The sequence below is a fragment of the Telopea speciosissima genome, chromosome 3, assembly GCF_018873765.1.
Source record: "Telopea speciosissima isolate NSW1024214 ecotype Mountain lineage chromosome 3, Tspe_v1, whole genome shotgun sequence".
In the NCBI taxonomy this organism is placed as follows: domain Eukaryota; kingdom Viridiplantae; phylum Streptophyta; class Magnoliopsida; order Proteales; family Proteaceae; genus Telopea; species Telopea speciosissima.
The window spans coordinates 719,318-740,930 of record NC_057918.1 but is presented as its reverse complement, the minus strand read 5'-3'; the positions used below and the strand labels follow the sequence as shown (position 1 = coordinate 740,930).

General features: G+C 38.1%; 2 protein-coding genes across 6 annotated transcripts; both read left to right on the top strand.

The window, feature by feature from the left end:
* The first annotated feature begins 331 nt into the window (after positions 1-331).
* LOC122653589 (probable magnesium transporter NIPA8) lies at positions 332-15,790 on the top strand. 2 transcript variants are annotated; one of them, XM_043847477.1, is made up of 14 exons: positions 332-608; positions 1,143-1,387; positions 8,053-8,140; positions 8,252-8,313; positions 9,180-9,265; positions 9,363-9,436; positions 13,549-13,651; positions 13,842-13,970; positions 14,074-14,173; positions 14,280-14,399; positions 14,493-14,583; positions 14,667-14,736; positions 15,171-15,270; positions 15,350-15,790. In XM_043847477.1, exons 2-14 carry the CDS (start codon positions 1,295-1,297, stop codon positions 15,569-15,571), a joined length of 1,338 nt encoding a protein of 445 aa, XP_043703412.1. In that variant the 5' UTR covers positions 332-608; positions 1,143-1,294; the 3' UTR covers positions 15,572-15,790. The 2 variants fall into 2 exon arrangements, with proteins under 2 accessions (XP_043703412.1, XP_043703411.1); XM_043847476.1 differs by lacking the exon at positions 332-608 and having other exon boundaries at positions 949-1,387.
* A 779-nt stretch (positions 15,791-16,569) lies between these two features.
* On the top strand, positions 16,570-21,314 carry LOC122653591 (binding partner of ACD11 1-like). 4 transcript variants are annotated; one of them, XM_043847481.1, is made up of 5 exons: positions 16,570-16,585; positions 17,466-17,626; positions 17,765-17,834; positions 18,820-18,912; positions 20,941-21,314. In XM_043847481.1, exons 2-5 carry the CDS (start codon positions 17,511-17,513, stop codon positions 21,289-21,291), a joined length of 630 nt encoding a protein of 209 aa, XP_043703416.1. In that variant the 5' UTR covers positions 16,570-16,585; positions 17,466-17,510; the 3' UTR covers positions 21,292-21,314. The 4 variants fall into 4 exon arrangements, with proteins under 4 accessions (XP_043703416.1, XP_043703415.1, XP_043703418.1 ...); XM_043847480.1 differs by lacking the exon at positions 16,570-16,585 and having other exon boundaries at positions 17,290-17,626; positions 17,759-17,834; XM_043847483.1 differs by lacking the exon at positions 16,570-16,585 and having other exon boundaries at positions 17,290-17,626; positions 17,740-17,834.
* The last annotated feature ends 299 nt before the right edge of the window (positions 21,315-21,613 follow it).

The window sequence follows — 21,613 nt, the reverse complement described above, 5'->3', positions numbered from 1 at the left end:
AAAATTCAAAAAATTTGAATTTAAAGAAAGAGATTGGCACATAGATCAATCATTGTGTCATCATGATTTTTATTTTTTATTTTTTTCTTTTCATTTCATTTATTGACAACCAAACATAGCCTTAATAGGTAATTAGGAAAGAATTTTGAATCACAGGGGTTTGAGTAATTATATGGAACGCAAAGGAGAGTTATGGTAATTTTCTCATAGACCCTGACGGTAAGTACGGCGGGAGAAGCGGTCGGTAGATGTTCGTCTCTCTCCCACACGTTTAAACGATTGACCATCTTAAAACTTCAAAGTTCAAAGGCGTCAATCTAAGGCTTCTCTCTCTCTATCTCTCTGCAGTCGGACCAAAGACGTTTTGTTGTCTTCCATCGTTCATTAGTCTGGTTCTGGTCTCTTCGATCTTCCAGTTCTTTAGGCTCTGATATTTCTTCCTCGGAGAGATTTATCAGTTGAACTTCTCTCACTTCCGTTTCTTTAACGAAGAACCGCTCCTTCGTTCCTTCATAGTCATTTCCCGTTATCCTCGTTTCTCCCAATCCATCGATAGAGGGTTCTATTTTGTTCACAGCTGATGAATCGGCTGCTATTCTCCAATCCTGGTATGATCCATTGGCTAGCCCCCCCTTTTTTTGTGTTATCTTTTTGTTTTTTTCAGTACGAGCTACTGTTCTGCTCTTTTCTACTCTTCCATTGCTGAATCTTTTTTTCTCAATCCGATCTGTAGTGCCGGTAACATTAGATAAGCTGAGAATTTAGTAGATCCGTCAATAATATCGTTGTTCTTGAAAAATCTGTATTTCTATAAAGCCATCTTTGATAGCCAAGTGACCAACTAATTCGTCTCCTTTGGCATTATATTTCTGAATAAGAAACTTTAGGTTATTTATGTGAAGTCCTTCATCGAAAGGTCTGTAGTGTGTTGGATTACGAATCACTTTACACTATTAAGGACTGAGGAGGTCTCTTATCTATTGTTATATATATATTTTTTTGGTCATTGATAATGGTGATAGACAACTTAGACCTTAATCTTTTACTTCATTTAGTCGGTATACGGTCCTACTAATGGAATGGACTCTCCCCTCTCTTTGAGATTTTTATAACTCACTTATGATTCTGACTCATTTGAGCAGTGAGCAGTAGTCCAAAATCAAGGGCCTTGATCCCAGCTTAATTGGAATCTGCTATGCTGATTAGTTGTTCCCTCGACGACGATGACCATCAAATTTACTGAGACTGGATCCGTTTTCAGCTGCACATAGGTTCTCTTTAATATCTGCATTCCATGGGGGAGTGGGTTATTGGGGCCTTTATCAACATCTTTGGTAGCATAGCTATAAATTTTGGGACAAATCTTCTCAAGCTGGGTCATGACCAGGTACATTCATTTTATCTAAACCATGTTTTTGTCAGTCTTTCTCCATCAAGAATTTACTTGTTCTCATGCCCTTTGTAGCTTACTTCACAATTATTGTACTTCAATATCATTCAAGTCACCTACAATAATTGTATGAAAATGCTCCATACATGATGGTCGGAGAACAAATAGTTCTTTTGATACTTGATGCATAGTTGGGCAAGATTGTGGGAGTGTACATAAACATGCAAGTGCTATTTTCACAATAGAAACCACATCCTTTGCAATTTTTTGATCTGATGAAAAGGTGAGGTGTGGGTTTAACATGTCCCTTAATAGCATCTTTTGCCCAACTAGTGATGTTAAATATGATATAAGCTCTCCTGGATGCTTTCCCATAATTGTTTCTAATGCCAGTACACTGAAACAATATACATCACAATTATCAGTTAAAGCCATGGTGGAGGGTGGTTAGAGGAGAGGGGGAAATCTGAGATGAAAATCAGAGTTGCATGGGAGAGAGGGAATTGCATAAGAAAAAGAGGGGGGGGGGGGGAAGCTCGCATATGCCACACAGGCTCACACACACAAATTCAACTTAAATTTATTCTCAAACAAGAAATAAAAATTAACACAACTAAGAAAACTAATTAAACTCAATGCAAGAAACTAACTTCCTACGTAGCTATCTTCTATTAATTAAAATAAATAAAGTCCTAAAATATCCTACTAGACTAAAGATCCAAATTGGACCTGGTTCATCTTGTTTGGACTCCCAAATGGGTTTGGATTGGTCCAAGCCTCCAAGGTAGTGCACCTGCATCAATTCCCCCAATGTTGAGAATAACCCGACTACGAGTTTGTAGAACGGTAGAAATAAAAGCACACGCATGAGGGTTATTTGCTCATTGTCTGCAACTTGAAGAAAATCCAAAATATGAAGCTTTGGGGTTGCTTCCATGGCTGGAAAATCGTAGGGAAGAACGAACTCATTGTGAACAATTGGCGCTGCAGTAGAGTCTGACTGTGTGTTGTATCTTCACCCATAATAACTGTCTCATCTTCCTTGACCGTTATTGGCTGTCCCTCATTCGAACTGTCTTCCTCTTCTATAGATCCATTCGGCTCGTCTTGTTGCTGCACTGTCAATATCACTTTTTTGTCAACCAATCCTTGAAGAACGAATGCATAGTGCATGTGAAAAGGTTGTAGGGTGCACAAATTTCTATCACGAACAACACATTTTCATTCTTCCAACCACTCTCGACCCAATTTAATAATGCGCTGAGAAGATTCGAACACTTCACAATTAGCACCATTATAATACTGAGCATAGTTGTCATGGTGTCTAGGTGATCCAAGGTGTTGGAGGGGGCATGGACGCAAGGTGACACCAAAAAGGTGACCTAGGCGATCGAAATGCATGCCTAGGGGACTAGGGCGACACTAGTTGTCAAGGTGCCTAGATGCCAAGGTAGTCATTTAGGCAACGCCTTGACAACTATAATACTTAGAAACAGAGAATTCAATGAATGCATAATCCTCAGACTCAATAATGATCTGATTGGTTAGTGGTGCTAGCGGGGTGATGGGGGTGGCGATGGCGGTGACGGTGGTGGCAATGGGCCAGTGGCGGTGGCAATGGAGGCATGGTGGTGGGGGGGGGCATGGTGATGGTGATATCATAAGGAGAAAAAGAAGGGGGTGGTGTTTTATTTTAAACATGAAATTATTACTTTGCCCATCAAATTAACCATATGCTTAGTAAAGAGCAAGAGTGAAATCAATTTCAATTTCAAAATTGAAACATCTCCTCACCTATTTCAGAATTTCTATTTCACTGAAATAAGGTGCAAAAATCAAACCAAACAATTTCCGAAATAGAAATCACCCCATGAATTTGAAATAGAAATCATACCAAATTAGGCCTTATTGTGTGAAGGGGTGGAAGACGTGTTGGAGTCGTCTTCTACTCTGGCAATAGGAGACCAGCAGCGGAACTTCAACTTCGGTAACGAGAGGCTGCGACTTTGAAGATCAATGTATGATGTTGTTCTACTTCTCTTTCACTCTTTTTTTTTGTTGGTGGAATCGAAGATGGCGGCACAAGCGCAACCAGTGATGGTGGCTGGTTTGTAACTCAGGCAAAACGAGTCTAGATCTGAAACTCTAGGCACTAACTCATATTTGGAATATGATTTATAGTATGAAATTCTTCTCTTGCTTCTTTTTTTCTCCACTTGGCGGTATTCTAGAAGGGGGTATGTCACAGCAGGGGAAAAGAAAGATGGGGTGTTGTTGCAATGGTCGGGAGGGAGGGGGTTAATGTGGAAATCAAAGGGGATGGGGTGGGAGGGTGATAGCGCAAGTGGCGTTTACTGTTCGTTATGGTAGAATGGTAACACAGTAGTGAAAAAGAAGAAAAAATAATAGGTGAGAAGAAGGTTATCAGAGGGAAGAGAGAGATTGATGGAGAGGAAATGGATGCTCTTTAGCTTTGATACCAAATTGGTGGAGTGATGCCGATAAGTCACATAATAGACTTATTTTATTGGAAATAAGCCTTGGGTGGGGTTATGTATGCATTTAGCCTTTGATTCCGTGTGTTTTCTTTGTAATGGGCAACTTTAATGAGCCTAAAATGTGGGTACAAGGGAGGCATACGGGATTAGGCTTAATAGTAGCTTATTTTCATTCCTGGGTTGATTAATGTAGTGGGTTTATTTTCCTAGGTAGTATTAATTAGTCTTTTCAGTCTTCTAACTAGTAGTCAAAGAGTCTAGTGTTGAGTTTTAATTTAGCTTTGGTCATTTCACTTTGACTTTCTTGGGAACAGTTTTCTATGTCTTGGGGCAGATTTCTATGTCTAGGATTTGTTATTTATGCATGGGGAATTCCAAAGCATTCCCCAAAGGGGCTTTGGAATTCTAAGAGTCTACTTTAATGCTACTTGATGTACTCAAGGCTTTTAAAGCCTCCCCCCCCCCCCCCGCCCCTCTATATAATGCAAACCATGGGCTGCTCTCAAAGGCACCCAATGAAGTTTTACAACAAACAATCTGAATTTTTTCTTGTGTGATTCAAGAGGGCTTAGGTGAGATTCCTACAGCGGGCCTGGGTGGGACTCCTTTGGCTAGGCAACTAGTGGGACTCTAGCTTGCCAAAGTTATCCTACTATCTTCATCATTCACCATTTACACCATTTCCACCTTCATCATTCAAACACCAACACAACAAGATCAGAACTAATCAAATCTGACCCAAGCTGTCCAGCACCTACCCCTATTCTCTTCCAGATTCGATCTTGGCTTGCTTACCCATTCAGGTTTGTATCATGGTGGGCCGGTTAGAGGAGAGGGGGAAATCTGAGATGAAACTCAGAGTTGCAGGGGAGACACGAAATCACATAAGAATAAGAAGAAGAAGAAGAAGAGGGGGGGGGGGGGGAGCTTGCACATGCCACACAAGCTCACACACACAAATTCAACTTCAATTCATTCTCAAATCTGTCTGTATTATAGGTTACAAGCCAATATATAAAGAAAACCCCAAACAAGAAATTGAAATCAACTGAACTAAGGAAATTAAGAAAGCTAATTAAACTCACCTGAGGAAACTACGAACTTCCTACATAGCTATCTTCTATCAAATAAAATAAATAAAGTCCTAAAATATCCTACTTGACTAAAGATCCAAATTGGACCTGGTTCATCTCCGTTTGGATACCCAAATGGGTTTTGATCAGTCCAAGGTAGTGCACCTGCATCAGTGGTGTTGTGGTTTGTAACTTTACTTGCATCATTATCATATTTTTCCTCCAGTTGACAGTTTTCACCTAATCCATAGAGTTTTGGTACTCTCACGATCTTTCACATAGACAGATGTCTACTGTGGATCACACCTCTTTGGCAACACCCAGCTTCAGTGTTCCTCCAAGAGCCAGGTTCAGTTTGCAACTGTGAGTGGACATGACTCGGGGAAACATTTGAGACTAACCTTTTTGGAATTGCCTGAAGGGCTTTTTCATTTGTCATTTTCCATTCCTCATTTCTCATTTCATTCCCCATCTGATGCAGATTCATTACCGAAATAGGCTTGTTTTATTAGGAATAAGTCTAGGGTTGGGTTATATACATGTTGGGCCTTTGATCCCATGAGTTTTCTATGTAATAGGTCACTTTTATGGACCTAAAGTATGGGTAATAGGGTTGCATACAAGATTAGTTGTTTTAGTTCCATAGTTAGTTTTATTTTGGTGTTTTTGTTCATAAATTGAACTGGTTCAACCAATGGTTCAATTTAAGTGATTTTATTAGTTTTCTTTTAAGTGGTTAGTGGGGCTAGACTAGGCCTCTGTTTTGAGTCTATTTCAGATTCCTAGTCAGTTTAAGTTACCTAGTAGGTTAAGGATTGGGTTAGGCCTTTCCTTTTTAGTGTAGGAATATATTTTTGAGTCTTTTATATAAGGTTGTAAGCATAGTTGCCAAGGCGTACAAGCGGATCTCTAGAGGCCTAGGCGACTCCCGCTATAGTGTAGGGTGCCTTGCATTGGTTTAATTGGTATCAGACCAAGTTTTGACACTTATATATGCCAAATATCATTTATAAGATATTATTCATAAATAAGCAAATACCCCCTATTTGAATCCAATAAAAATAGTTTAAAAAATCAAATTCTAAAAGGATAAAAGTCAATCCCCAAGTTCAAGAACAAAAATTGTATTTTTGGCAATAGGTGAAATTTTCAATTTTCTAATGTTGAGTTTTTGCTCAAATCTAAAAATTCCATAAATCTTAATATGGTAAAACATTGCTAAAAACCCAACGTGTGGTAAAATATTTATTTGTTTTGATATTTAAAAAAAATATTATCATTCAGAGTGATTTTGACAGCATTTGCGCATACCAAATAAGGTTTGACCAGAACATAACTCCTTCAAAATAAATCAGATTTAAACAATCTTGGATTTGTAGGAAAACTGGTTTGGTGCCTAATACAAAAAGTCTCATGTAAAAATAAAATCATTTGATCAATCAAACTTCTTAGAGAACAAAAACATTTTTCTAAATCGAGAGCAGTTTAATTACTTATTGATAAGATCATATTTTTTAAGAATAGTATAAACCAATATGTTTTGATTGTTTCAAACTTCCAATAGCTTGCTTCTTTCAGTTCTGTTGTCTTTTAGTTCTATGTTGATTTTTTATGACTTTATGTGGCTTAATATTGATTTTTGATTACTTAATGTGACTTAATGTTGATTTTTTATGACTTGATGTTGTTTAATATTGGTTTTTGATTACTTAATGTGACTTAATGTTGATTTTTGATGACTTGATTTTGCTTAATATTGATTTTTTATGACTTGATGTGGCCTAATGTTGATTTTTGATGATATAAGGTACTTCCAATAGCTTTTTTCTTCAGTTCTACTGTTTTCTAGTTCTATGTTGATTTTTGATGACTTTGTGGCTTAATATTGATTTTTTATTACATAATGTGACTTAATGTTGATTTTTGATGACTTGATGGTGCTTAATATTAATTTTTTATGACTTGATGTGGCTTAATATTGATTTTTTATGACTTGATGTGGCTTGATTTCTGAAAACGCTTTCTTTTAAGGGGGGGGGGGGGGGGAAGAAAAGAATGCCTTTTTAGCGAAAAGGGCGCTCGGGGTTATCCCCCATTTTGATGCAAGGCAGTAAGGAAACTAGTTGGCCAAGAAACATTCAATTGATAATTTTTAGTACTTGGCACTTTGGAATTTTCCCATTTTAGGTGTTTTCTAATTTGCATTGGAAACAATTTACTCATGCCTTTAATCATTGAACAGTTTGAACTTTCATAATGCATAATGAATTCATTTGAATTTTTTTTGGGTAAACACTCACTCATTTGATTTCAGCAGTAATTTTCTAGATATTAGATTTCTTGTAGAATTTTGAATTCTTTTTTGGAGATAAGATATTTTGGATTGCCTATTGATGATGCTTAATATTATTATGTTTTAGCATCTGCAAAGGTACTTCCCATTGTTTGACCACTTCCCAACATGCATGTAGATCACTTTTGCAGTAAATGTGTGTAACCTTTAGATATGCTGTTATACTAGGGTCAGATGGAAGGTACTGGAAATTGGACCATGTGGATGGTCTCCACTAGGATTAATCATTAATGGGCTCTCCATTTAGTTGATTTGTTTGTGTTCCTCAATCTAGTAGTTATTGTAGAGGCGTGGCTTGTTGGGTAACAAAAACTCAAAATTTCATGGTAAGCTTTTGTTTAGTGCCATATAGATTTTTTTGTCATAAATTCACACATGCATGCATGTGGTGAGAAATATTTTTATCACCACCTTAGTCTTTTCATGCCAATATTCCTTTATTAGTTTAAGGCATTTAAAGTAGGTTTAGCGGTTCTAGAACCATCAATGATTGGTGAACCAGCTGATCCATTTGCAACCCCTTTGTAAATATAACCCAAATGGTACTTTTTTCCCGTATTTCAAATACTTTGTACAGTACCCAATAAATTATTGGGTGTTCTTTTAATGATTTCAGTACCTGCGGACAGTACCTTTTTTAGAGTGATCACAAGCATTAAATCTAGTGCACCTGCGTTTTTTATTTTTGCTTCAAATCATGTTGCACATTCTTATTTCTCTAACTGAATTTTTTTGCAGAGAGAAAGGCTCTCTATGCTAGATAGTGATGGAGCCACAAGCAAACTTGTCTCGAAGCCAATTATATACTTCCAGACTTGGAGAGTTGGTAATTTTCACTAAATTAGGTTCTTAATTTTTTAGGATCTTGTATCATCAGAAAAGAATCTTTTTGCAAGCTACTGTAGTTAGTTTTAAGTACTAGAATTTTATTGTACAGGTCTTCTATTTTTTGCTTTGGGGAATTGTCTTAACTTCATTTCCTTCGGTTATGCTGCTCAGGTCAGTGTCAGTCTGTCAGATATACTGCTCTAGCAATTGAGATTAGTAAATCCAAAGTGGAATTTGCATTATTTTGATTATAGAGCTACAAAATAACTGTATCCATTGAACCTTCCCAGGCGATCAATGTGTGCCTTTCTAAATTTTCACAAGATAACTGAATTTAGAGAGTTGTTTTATTCATTTTCTTCTTTTCTATTCTTTTTGAAAAGCTTATCAAAAGCTGCTTGGTTCCGAAGTATTTCCCCCCCCCCTCCTTTAAATAGTGCCTCAAATTTGAAAAATGACTCAGAGATGCCTTCCTTTTGAATTTCATATATTAAGCTAACCTTCATTGAGACTCTGGATTTTCAATGTAAATGCCCAAAAGTAACTATATTTTACAGTCTTTGGATGTAAAATAATAAGCTCACAGTAAAACTTACATTCCCTTTTTAACTTCTGATGAGAGAAATCCAAAATTGTAATTTTATTTATTTTTATTTTTTTTGGTTTTACCTTCCGCCTATTCTATGTTGCAATATACAGAGCCAGAAGAAAAGTCTGAATTACCTTCATGAATGGTGCTAATGCAGATAGGGTTTTCTACAAGTAGAAATGTATATTTTTTCAATTGCCAAAAAAAAAATTTAAGCTAGTTATTTAAAATTACTGTTAAAAACTTGGGTGAGGCTAATTTGAACTTCTTCCTTGGGATTATCTTAGATGCTTTAAATTCATAAATATGGCAGCTTATGGTAATAATTCAATTTGGGGACAGTTATATGGGAAAATTTTCAAAACCAAGCAGCCATGACACGCCCCCCCTCCCTCCTTTTTCCCCCTTGAGGATTTTATTTCTAATCATTTTATTTTGTCTTCAACAGTCACTTCTTGCAGCCCTCGGATCCATTCAATTCGTATCAAACATTGCATTCACATACTTTGTTTTGAACAAGATGGTGACTGTGAAGTAGGTTAAAATAGTGGAATTAAACTTGTTACGTTCTGAATTGTGATGTTTCCAGTTTATTTTCAAATTCAAATCTCACAAATGTTGCTTTTTGCAGGGTACTGGTTGCCACAGCTTTTATTGTTGTTGGAAATGTCTTTCTGGTTGCTTTTGGCAACCATCAGTCACCTGGTAATTGACTCACACTCCCCATTTATGTCTAATCTGTCTGAATCCCATGGTATGCCTAGTTATGGAAAACAGATCACATCATTGTTGCTGATTTATTTTCCTTTCTAGTAGATATATCTTAGCATTAACTTATTTGATACTATAAAAATCCCATGTTATTAGTACAAGGGAAAGCTCCACTTCACAACCCTTCTCATGATAGTCCGTTGCTTTTGTGAAAAACATTATGTGGGGGGGGGGGGGAGGTGTTGGATGTAACGTTTATGTGTCCATCAAACCTAATTTAATTTGATTAAATTAATTAATTTAGTTTTATTTAATTATGTGCTTGTCATAATTGTATATTGCATCTGCCCAATTCAAACCGTTTTGTTCACGACTACGGATAGATTTGAGCAATCTGTTCTATGGTTGCTATATTTTACATTCGTACAATAGTGATTAGACCAAAATGTAGATATAGACACATTTCGTGTTGAACATGATCCACGGGGATTCCCGAATTATTCACTGTCAAGTTGTAGTTGCAACGAGAATCTCTGGTAGTTATTTTCTCTGTACTTGAGAGACACTTGCCATTTTATTTAGGGAAAATATCATCCCCCTCCCCTCTAAGTTTGCCTAATATCAATCCAGTACCCAAGTTTTGAAAAATATCTACCCCCTCCCCTACTTTATAAAGATTATATCAACCGTACCCTAACTGTTAAAAACGACCATTAACTGATGACGTGGACAAATCTAATTTATCTAAAAACCAAAATTACCCTTAAGTTATTTTAATTCCAATTTTACCCCTAACCTGAACTTTCGCTGCTCTTTTTTCTCTTCCGTCCTCTTCTCATCTTTGTCGTTTTTTCCCCTCTCATCAAAGAATTATCATTTATTAAGATCTGCCACAAATACATCATTTCTTAGAACCGTTCGTCCCATTGGAGCTTTGCTGGTTCATCTACAAGGATTGTTCCCTCCACTGCGATTCCAATTATTGTCACTCTTCTTCCATCGCTTCCGTTGTTCCAACAAAAAAAAAAAGGGGGGGGGGGGAAAAACAGAGCTTTCGGGAGAGATAGGGTCGCAAGTGATTGCTGAGATCTCTCATAGAGATGCCCATTGCAAGCAGATATCAATGGAGGGTCGTTCAGATGAAGTCCTATTAGAATTTTTTTTTTTTTTACACAAATTAAGTCCTTTTCCTTCATCAATTTCTTCTTCTTTTTATCTGAATCAATTCGAACTTCAAACTGAGGCAAGCAGTAGATGATCTTCAATTTTTCGGGTTTCATTCAATGTTAATTAAATTTGATGGACTTGTACCATTTTTGTCTTCGGTTTTCTCTGATATACGGGTTCTGGAAGGCTGTTCTTTGCCAAATAGAAGGAGAGGGTGACGTTGCAGGGGGTTTGGGCGTGCGAGGAAGACGAAGAAGAAAATGAGAGAAATTAAAAAAAAAAAAAAAAAGGTTAACCCGAACTTCTTCTTTCCCTTCCGTCGTCTTCTCATCTTTGTTGTTTTTTCCCCTCTCATCAAAGAATCGAGATTCGAAATTCGAGAACATAAAAAAATCAAAGAACGCCTGAGAACTGAGAAGACATAACCCCCAAGAAACGGTGGGGAAAAACCAGAATCCGAAGCTCGTCTGAGCCGCTGTTGGGCTGTGATGAGACTGATTAGCCCCTAGGGCTTCGAAACTTGGTCAATTCCTCCAGTTTTCGACTTTCTAATGTTACTTAAGAGATCAAAGACTCCAAAACACAAGCCCAATGCTTCATTAATGAATCCAAAACCCTAGAAACTTCCCTCAGCTCCATTGAAATTGACTAGAAACGCAATGTTTCCCAGAAAATTATAAGAAATCAAATGAAAAAGTGAGTTGGATGAGCAGGTTGCAGGTTGCAGGTTGCAGGTTGAATGGTTTTAGATGAAGAGGTAGAAAACGCAGAGATGGGTTTTGAGTTGCAGGAGTGGGTTTTTTTTTTATATCGATTCTCTCTGGGTTTGCAGAGAATTGGTTTACAGGAGAAGAGAGATTTACAGGGGATTGCTTCAACATGGGTTTTGGGTTGCAGGTGGTGATTCTTGGTTGTCTTTGGGGTTGCAGGTGGTGGTTCATTGGTTGGCTCCGAAGATGGGTTTTGGGTTGCAGGTCGGTAGCTGAAGAAGACTACGTGGGAGAGCCGGTTGCAGGTTAGAAAATCAGCGGTTATGATAGATCGGTTAAATCTTAACGGTTGAGATTCAACCGTTGTGTTTAGTGGTGCGCTTAAAACCTATGCAGGTCCCGTTGCAATTTTTTTTTTTTTTTTAAGAAACAGAAGGGCAATATAGTCTTTTCATAAGCAAGGAAGATAGACATATGCTTTCAATAGATATTAAAAAGGGTAATTTTTTCTTTACACAGGTTTTTTTTAACACCGTTACATACTTAGGGTACGGTTGATATAATCTTTATAAAGTAGGGGAGGGGTTAGATATTTTTCAAAACTTGGGTACTGGATTGATATTAGGCAAACTTTTTTTTTTTGGGTGTATGATATTAGGCAAACTTACAGGGGAGGGGGATGATATTTTCCCTTTTATTTATGTTCTGTACATTTGTGGTGTGCTAATGGTTGATGTCTACCAAAAGGACTGACTAAATATCAGCCGCTCGGTGTGCACAATGTAAATAGTTATGGATGTGATGCTCAATAAAGTTTCCACTGCCCGTAAAGGGAGAACACCAAAAAGAGAGTGAACGGATTTGATTGTGCCAAATCTGAGGCTTTGGTATTTTGTAAATTGCAAAGAGTATTTTATTTTATTAATATTAAATTAAATGCATTTTGGAAAAGAGTTTTCAAAGAGTTTTATGGCTAATCAAAGTCCTCCATACTCTTGTGATAAATTATAATGGGCCGGAATTGTGGCGGTGACATTTATTCCATGGTTGCAATGGCCCATTATAGGTGTTAGTAGTGTGGGAAGAAAATGTAATAAAATTACCTACCGCAAGGGGTTTTTCAGGTTACGCCCTGGTGGGATCGTCCTTTACTGCGATTTTGGATAAGTTTTGTCCTTATGTGCAATTTAGGATAATCTTATGGGCTACCTTTTAAGGTCAACACCACTTGGTTAGATCTGGACCGTAGGTTTGCTACCTCCTCAATCAGGTCTCTATATATATAAAGAGACCTAAGACCAAAGATGATTGATGACGATGATAGAGAAAAAATCATTAGAACAATTTGCACAAAATTGTGAGAGAGCTTAGAGAGAGAAAAAGAGAGTCTTCTTCTTCCTCAAGCACTATTGGCCATTGGAGGTGAAGCAAGCTTGGGAGATCTTCTTCAAGTGTTGCATTCCTTTGGAGGAACACACCATTTGAGTGTTCTAGGTGACCTTGCTCTCCCCTTGAGGTTAGTACATTAATGTGTTTATTGAGATCCTTGCATGCTCATAAAATTTTGTGATTACATGAGAATCCCATCGCTTCCGCCGCCACTTACAGGAGGGTCATGGGGACCACTGTTAGATGGCTTTTGCACCTTGTATACTAGCTGTGTGGCAAATTTTGTATCCCATGATCCCATCTCAACCTTATGGCCCACATTAGAATATTGGATTGAATTTTTCCCTTGTATTTTTAAGTTCAAACCGAACTACTAAAGTTGAATTTTTACTAGCCAGTTTTTGGAACTTAATGCCTAAACATGGAAAAATTCAAACTCATCTGGAACTTATCAGCTCTGATATAAAATGATGTGGAGAACCAGTCCACAAAATTTGAGCACGAACAGAATGCCACGAGGCAGAAATATGGTCTGCCATGACCTTCTGATCCATTCTTTATGCTTTATTCCATTTGCCAAAACCTGTTCGCCTTGCCATCATAAGAAGCTCATAAAACTCTTTGGTTATAATCACTAAACTGGCTAATTTTAGTGTGGCAATCTCCTCAATATTGTTGTCCTAAATTCCTGCAAGTTTGACAAATGTCCCTTGCATGGAATCATTAAACTCAGGATGGTGTTTTGTATTGCCTGTTGTTGGTTTCCTCAATGATCAAAGGATTTGTTTTACTCACTCTCTCTCTCTTTTACACATTATTTATATTGTTGTATTATGGCAGTTTACACTCCAGAGCAGTTGGCAGAGAAGTACAGCAATGTAATATTCCTTCTTTATTGCCTTATTTTGATCTTGGTGGTTGCTGTGCATCATTCCATTTACAGGTGAGTTCCTTCCCCCCCTTCTTTTCCCCAGAATTTCTAAGTGTTCTAAATCAGCTTCGCAGTTTGCCACTTTTGGAGAGCTGTTTGGTTTCCTCATTCTGCTTGTGTTTTTGTGGCATTTCTAATGATTGAATAAACCATTGGTAACCACTACATGCTTCTTCTAATGATTAATGGATAAAAATTGCAGGAGGGGAAGACTTCTGCTTGCCATTTCTGGACATGACATTAGCCATTATTGGCACATGCTACTGCCCTTTTCCTATGCTGTAGTTTCTGGTGCTGTAGGATCATGCTCAGTGTTGTTTGCAAAATCCCTGTAAGTAGGCTACTTTAGTTTCATTTCTCTGATGCATAGCCCTTGTAATTTTGTTACTTTTTTTTGTTTCTGAGATTGCATATTTTCTCATTTTCTTTTCCAGGTCCAACCTGCTCAGATTGACAATGTCCAATGGTTATCAGTTGCATAGCTGGTTCACATACTCAATTCTGTTTTTGTTTCTTTGTACAGCTGGGTTTTGGGTAATGATATATGCGCGTGTCAGATATGCTTCTTATTGATACAAATACCACTGAAAATGCTGGCCTTCCACACTTAAAATTTGAAAATTTTTTCCTACGTCAACAGATGGCAAGGTTGAACGAAGGATTGTCACTCTTTGATGCGATCCTTATTGTCCCTACGTTTCAAATAACTTGGACCTTCTTCTCTATTTGTACAGGATTTGTGTACTTCCAGGAATATCAGGTTAACCTACACTAATGCTTACATCAGTCCTCTACTTTGTTAGGCTGCATGATTAACCTTAAGTCTCATGCTTTTCACTCGATCTGTAAACAGGTCTTTGATGCATTAAGGATAACAATGTTTATACTGGGAATGCTGTCTGTCTTCATAGGCATTTCTTTGCTGGCACCTGATGAGTCAAAAGGTATTTCCATTAAGCTTCCCAGGTTCTGGCTCTAGTGTAAGATTTTACAAATAGTAAACTGACCTTGATCTTTTCCTGGTCAGTTGGCGAGGCCAAGGATTCTTCTTCTTTGGGTTCTTCAACATCTCCAAGCATTACCACTGATATGGACAGGTGCAATATGTCATCTTTTGCAAACATGACTGATCTCATTGTTGCCTTGAAATTTCTAGCAGTTCTTTGAGAGATTAAGTTATGTTGTTTTCTGGGTTTCCGATGGAGGAAAATTGGGATGTTAGAGAGAGAAACGTAATTATTTTTTCCTGACCTAAACGTGAAGTTATAAGTTATTTCCAGAAAAAAATCTTATGAGGAAATGTTGATTTCCTGCTAGATATATTGAAAGCTTGATTTCCTGCTAGATATATATCTTAACATGAGGGACTGTAGTATTTTTTTTAGAAAAAAGTAATGAATATTTTAGACATTTAGAATCTCAAGTCTCCAGCTTTTCTCCTTGTAATAGGATATATTTTTGTTTTGTTCAAATTCATATTTTTTTATATGATCTTTCTGTAAGTTCCCATATATTTTTTTTTCTACCTCAGGCTGCTGAAATTGCCATCTGAGGAGGCAGAACATAAAGACATGGGTTCATTTTGGCAAGCGATTTTGACAAAAGCTAGATCAGTAGTAACCAAGGCAAAGGTACTTCAAGCTGGCATGAAATTTCACTTTAAAAATAAATGTATAAGATGTTTATTGACATTTCAAAACTGGTGTCCAGACTGCTTGTACTTCATTAGGCCTAGGAGATGATTCCATCAGTGCATCTTCGGTTCTTGTAATGCCCATGGTGTCTTCAAGGATGACGGGATTTAGAGGAACAGGTATTGAACGGACTAAGCTTTTATCCTTGAAAAGTGGTGGTTGGAATAGGATTGCAATGGATGAGGAAGGTGTGACAATGTTGGAGACAAGTTCCATAATCTCACAAAACCATGGGTAGAGGTAGCAATAAATCATAAAGTTCATTGAAGACAATTTTTTTTTAGTTTCTTTCATTGTATCATGATTGTATAGAAAATGGTTCTCTCTTTGTCCTCTCTTTTTCCTTTGATTTTCTTCTTGTTGCCCCCTTCCTTGTTCTTGTTGTCTCAAGGTGTAATTGATCAAATCAATGATATCATACTCTATGCAGTTTTTATTTCTGGGTTCCCGTTAATTTCTTCCATTGTTGCTCATTTGATACAAAATCCACTTTTCTTTTTACAACATATGAAAAAAGAAAATATTAATCAGTTTAAGAGTTGGTGGGTACAGTTGAGTTTAATGTTAAAAAAAGACAAAGCAAATACTTTGCAATACTTGTAATTCAGTTTACATCTCATTGTGTAACTGCAGTGCTTCTGTTAATATCATGGTCCAACTATAGGCAAATAGTTATCAAATGCAAACATACTCCCATAACTGGATGTCGATTCTTCCTGTATATGAATGTCATAGCTGAAACTTTCAGGACACTGCTAAATAGAGATGGGAACTGTAAATGAGCTAAAGCTTTAGCTGTACTTGAAGATCTCAGGACATCTAGAGGATTATACCATCATGCATCCTCATTAAACGTGTCTACAAGAATGATCCTGGTAGATCTTGAATAAGGATACACTCCATCCTTAGGCAGTCCCATTTTGTTTGAGAGATCCATGAAGAGGCTTACTTTTTGATTGCCTCATCTTCCAGATTCCTTGATTGGCCGGTGATATGGAGGAGCCTGTTGTTTCAAGATACATCTTTCAGGTTGTGGATTTGCTAAACTGTTCTATTTCCTTACTGTAGTTTTTCCCCAGGGGCTTCAAGGATTTTGCTTTTCTTTTTTTCACCTGTGAAAAAGAACAATTTAGATGTAATTTCAGCATTCGGCTCTTGGTGCAGGAGAGACTTACAGTCAAGTTGGCTTCCAGTGAGTTTATTTTTGGGACTACTGTTCCTTCATTTTCTATTGGAACGAATACATTTTCAGGTCAGTGGATAACTAACTGCTGCACTTCTTGGAACACTTTTGGCTTGTTTATGGGAGGAAAACTAAAATCTGGATTAATTTTTGAGTGGATGGAAAAGGTATGCTTGGACCCGTGGGGAGAACAGTCCTTTGCAGCCAGTAACAAAGAAACCCTACCTTGATGAGTTCACAGTTGTTGCAGCTCTGAGTGAAGTGTTTTGCCAAGCAAAGGTAGAAATTTTCCTGTCGACCCCTTTTTTGGACATTTTTTCTACTTTCACACTCTGCCTCTCTTACCAGGCGACTGAGGTTCCTAAATCTCTCCCAACATGGGTTAGCCTTCCTCATCAATATAACAAAAGAAGTAAATCAATAGAAAAGAGCAAGGAAAAGTACAGATGAAAATAACTGAACCGACTTACACATCTATTGAGGATTTGAATTCCTGCGTTAACCGAAGTTGGCTATAGCCGTACATCCAGCTATATATATAAAAGATATTCGTTCATCGTCTTTCTTCCCGAATGTGAAAATCCTAAGTCTGGTTCCATTGATCGAGCGCAGAGCACATTCCACAAAAAGAAAATTTCTGGGAGTCTTCCCATGAGATTTTTTTATTCTGAAGGTATTTTTACCAGACCTTGGATCATCTGTTGTCACATGGTAGTAACAACCCTGACATCACAACTTGTATGTGTTATTTTATATTCTGAAGGTATATGTTGGGTATCTTCCTGCTGCACATGTCAGTTGTAATATCCAAAAAATTTTAAATTTGGATATGGAGGAATAACTTCTCAAACTCCTTTATTCCCAACTTTAATTGATTCTCCTAAAACCTTATCAGGTTTGGATTCTCAACGCTACTTATATTCTCATTACTTCTGCTTCTTCTATACAGAAAGTGAAGATAGGGTTTAGCGGAAGAAAGTTGTTAAATTGCTGCATGGATACATTAGATCAAACTGTGCACGTTCTTGACCTGTCTCCCAAGGTGACCCTCAGTGAGCTTAACACTTTCTTCTCCTACTGTGGAATGATAGACAAAGTTCAGCTAGTGAGGTAAACTATCCTCTTTCCTCCATTCTTCCTACCTCGCTTTTCCTTTTTCGCTATTAATTTTCCCTACCCTTATTTGCTTGCTATGTTCTCTAGCAGTCCATTTGATTTTTTAGATGGTATGGTTTTGGGCAGAAACAAAGACCAATCACAGATGGCTTATGTGACATTCAGGCAGCCTTATGCCCTCCAAACTGCTCTTCTCTTAAGTGTAAGTGATAGTACATACCTTTCGAACAAGATAAAGTTCACTTCATTCAAAGAATGTCGTGATCACGCCCAAAGCCGTTGTCCACTTTTTTCTTAATTTATTATTCTTATTCTCTTTTTAATGGCTAGTTGCAGTGAGCATGTTAACTAATGGTCAGAGCAACATATCAATTGATTGAATTGCAGGCTTGATTTGCAGCCACCCATCATGCGAGCTTGTTTGCAAAAGGGGGTGGGGAAAGTGGGTGCAGAATAGTTATGATGAAAAACACATACACTTGCGTGCCCGCCACACACACACTACATTTTTTAAAATCTTTGATATGCATGGGCTGGTGGTAGGAGATCCTGAATGATATCAAGGAATGATTAATGTGTCTTTGATTTCTTTTTAAATGCTCAATTTTGCGGTGGGGGAAGAAAAAGGGGGGGGGGGTTGGTTTAAGACAGAGAGGAGGGTGAAGGTGGGATTTGATCCAAGACCTGACAATCAATGGGTGGGGGAAGAAAAAGGGGGGGGGGGGGTTGGTTTAAGACAGAGAGGAGGGTGAAGGTGGGATTTGATCCAAGACCTGACAATCAATGGGGGCCATGGTCCTAACTGGCAGGCTAGGCTGGCAGTCAATGACTTTGATATCTTTGTAATCCATGTTTTATTGCCAATTGATATGATACTGCATTGTCTCGTTTTCTATTTATGGACATTGCATGCGTGTAAACACAAGTGGCCCCCAAAAGAAAGGCGTGTAATATGGTTGTTTATTAGTGAGAGCTTTGTCGTGCAAAAGTTATTGCAAAGGAAGTGTATGCTGTATTTCATGGGACGGAGGGGGAGGGTGGTTTGGAATGTTTCAGATTCAATATAGAAATTCTTGTTTTAGACGTATTTCCTTTCAAAGATCTTTATGAATTTGTTTCAACTTTAGACTTTATGTAGTCTACTGGGTTAAAGCTGTTCTTCTACCATTTATTTCTCCTGTATGCAGGGTGCCACAGTCGTAGATCGTCCTATTCGTGTATTCCGTTTGCAGAACTTGGTGGATATTCCCATTTCAGAGGAAACGATTGGTGGATCCCAGGTATTCTCTTCTTTGTGTGGCCAAGGCCTAGACCTGAATTTACAGGCTTTTTGTATGATTGGCCACGGGTGTTTTCAATTTAATAGTTGCTCCCATATAGCTGGGTCTGATACTTTGATTATGGCATCAGCGACAGCAAATAGGATTTTGTGAGGTCAGGGCTTAACCCTGTCAAACTATAGGAGGGATTGGATTCACTTCAAATGAATCATGGAATCAGCAGTCCTGTTTTTGGAATTAACTGAATGTCTGAATCTCACTTCATAAATAAATCAAGTCACGCACAAAAACTTAAGTTTGACTTGATTTATTCATGAAGTGAGGTTGTGACCTCTTGGTATATGCAATCCTTGGGCTCATTAATTGGTTGGTGAATTAGACTCGCGGCAAGATATGAATGTCTTTGAGCAAGGATTTGGAGGTTGCCCTTACAATCGGGTCTTATCGATTGTATTGGCTGATGATCGAAGTAACTGTGGGTTTGGCCGCTAAAACAATAATTACAAAAATCTGAAAATTTTCTTTGAAATAGGAAAAATTTTAGTTAAAAAAAAAAAGAAAAAAAGAAACAAAACAAAAACCAAATAATTATGAAGGAATGGAGGAGGTTTGCACACCTCTCAGACTCTCTCCAGCACTTTGAAGTTTGAACCCGTCACCCAAGTAACCTCGTCAACGTCTGTTTTAGATCGGAAGATTTTAGGTTAGAAACGAAATAGATGTCTTCAGATTTGTACATATTTTTCTAAATCCAAATAAAGGGGTTTCTTTGGATGAGAGAAATAACCAATGAATCTTCACTAATCTAACTCAAACTAATGCAAGAAATCTTCATGCAAAAAAAAGAGAAGAAAAAGAAGATAAGCTAGTGTTCGGATTACTTTAGTCGTTGGTTTGGCAAAGAATCATTTTTTGTGTGTGTGGAGAGGGGGGGGGTTGTTTACTGGCAAGACTCCAACCAATTGGCTATGCAAATGTCTTCGCAAAGAACCACTTCTCAAGAATTCATAAACTGGAGCTTTAGATCTCCTTAGTCTTCCCTTGGATCTGAAGCAGTGAAAAAGTGACACAGCCCCCTTGTTGAGTTTTAGCTAAGAGGGTAGGGGTGAGTTGGGAGAAAACGGAAAGAAGAAACGTGAAATCTCTCTTCCCCCCCACCCCCCCCTCGCCACTTTAATTAAATCCCTACTTGACTTCGAAAATACGACCAGTCAGATATCAATCCCAAAACCCATGTTTGCGAGGATGACAAGGAAGAACTGATCGAGGGTCACAAGACTTCGGAGCCTCATGGCGCCCATTTCTCTCACATAGGATCCAAAATCCAAATACTAGGTTTGCCCTGTAACTGTAAGGCCTAGCCTGCCTGCACTGAACGAAATTTTGCTGTTACCAGAGGAGTAGCAGGAGGCATACCCTGCTGGCAGCCAAGAAAATGGAATCTTGAAGGGTTATTTAGAAACCTAGGATGGTATCTATGAACCCAAAGAAAAAGTAAAATATTCCAAGGATTGAGCATAAGATCTCAGCCTTTGGATTTTAGGATGATGATTCTTATATTAATTAGAAATAGCGGCTGTGTGGGGTCCACTTCTTTTATATGATTTACATATAGGTACAAGTATGATCATTAGTTGCAAGCGCAGGTTTTTTTCCAAGGCAAGAAAGATCACAACGGATCTTTGTACCCTCCCTGCCTGCCCAGTTCCCATGCCTGTAATAAGGGGGGGGGGGGGGCAATAATCACCCGACCCCGCTTGGGTGGGGTTCACTCTCCTTATTACAGGCACTGGGGAACTGGCCGAACAGAAAACTGGAGAAGATAATTTTTTGATCACGACTCCACCGTCTCCTTGGATTCTATAGTTTGTAACTGTAACTTTGATTTAAGATTACGACTCCCTTGCGCTTAATGTACAAACTTTTTATTTTGGGGGGTGGGGGGAGAGTTTAAAATGTACAAATTGCTAATGAACCCAGTTTTTGGTAGGCTAATGAATGTACGAATATCATAATCTATTGGTTCAGAACAATCAAAGGCAAGGTCTCATTCCAGGTGCAGAGTATGTAGTGCAAGCTCTGGCTTTGGAAGGATATGAAGCATTTTGCAGGGCCAAGGAAGAACTGGAGGAGAGATACAATAAGCTGTCGGAGAAAGGGAGGGTACTGACACAACAAACGAGAGTGGCAATCTCTGCAGTGGAGCAAACGGCAGAACACATGAAGTCGGCAATAATGAGCAACGACCGTTTCTCTGCTGCAGGCTCCCTTTGGCTATCTGGTGTCAAAGATGCACTTGACAAGGCAGCCAAGTGTGCTGCCGACTTGGGCAACACTAGCAACACCAAGCGATGCAACCCCGACTCCAGGATGCAGTAATGACTCATCACTACTCTTTCCTTTTTTTATATTTTTCAATTATGTTTTATTATGTTTAATTTCGGATCTCCCCGTTTCAATTATATTCTTGGAGCTCTCTCCTCCGAGTCATGTGGTTGCGATGGATAGAGGGCCTGGAAAAGCTCAAACCACCGTGAAAAGCAAAAGCAAAGACAATTTAGAAAGATTTTCAAAGTATCATTTGATATCCAAATATAGGGACTTGACGGACTTCTCATGAACTTTACTTGCCGTTCAAACCCAAACAACTTCGCCCACTAAAAACAAACCTTTCAATATTAGTAATTTAGTACTCACATGA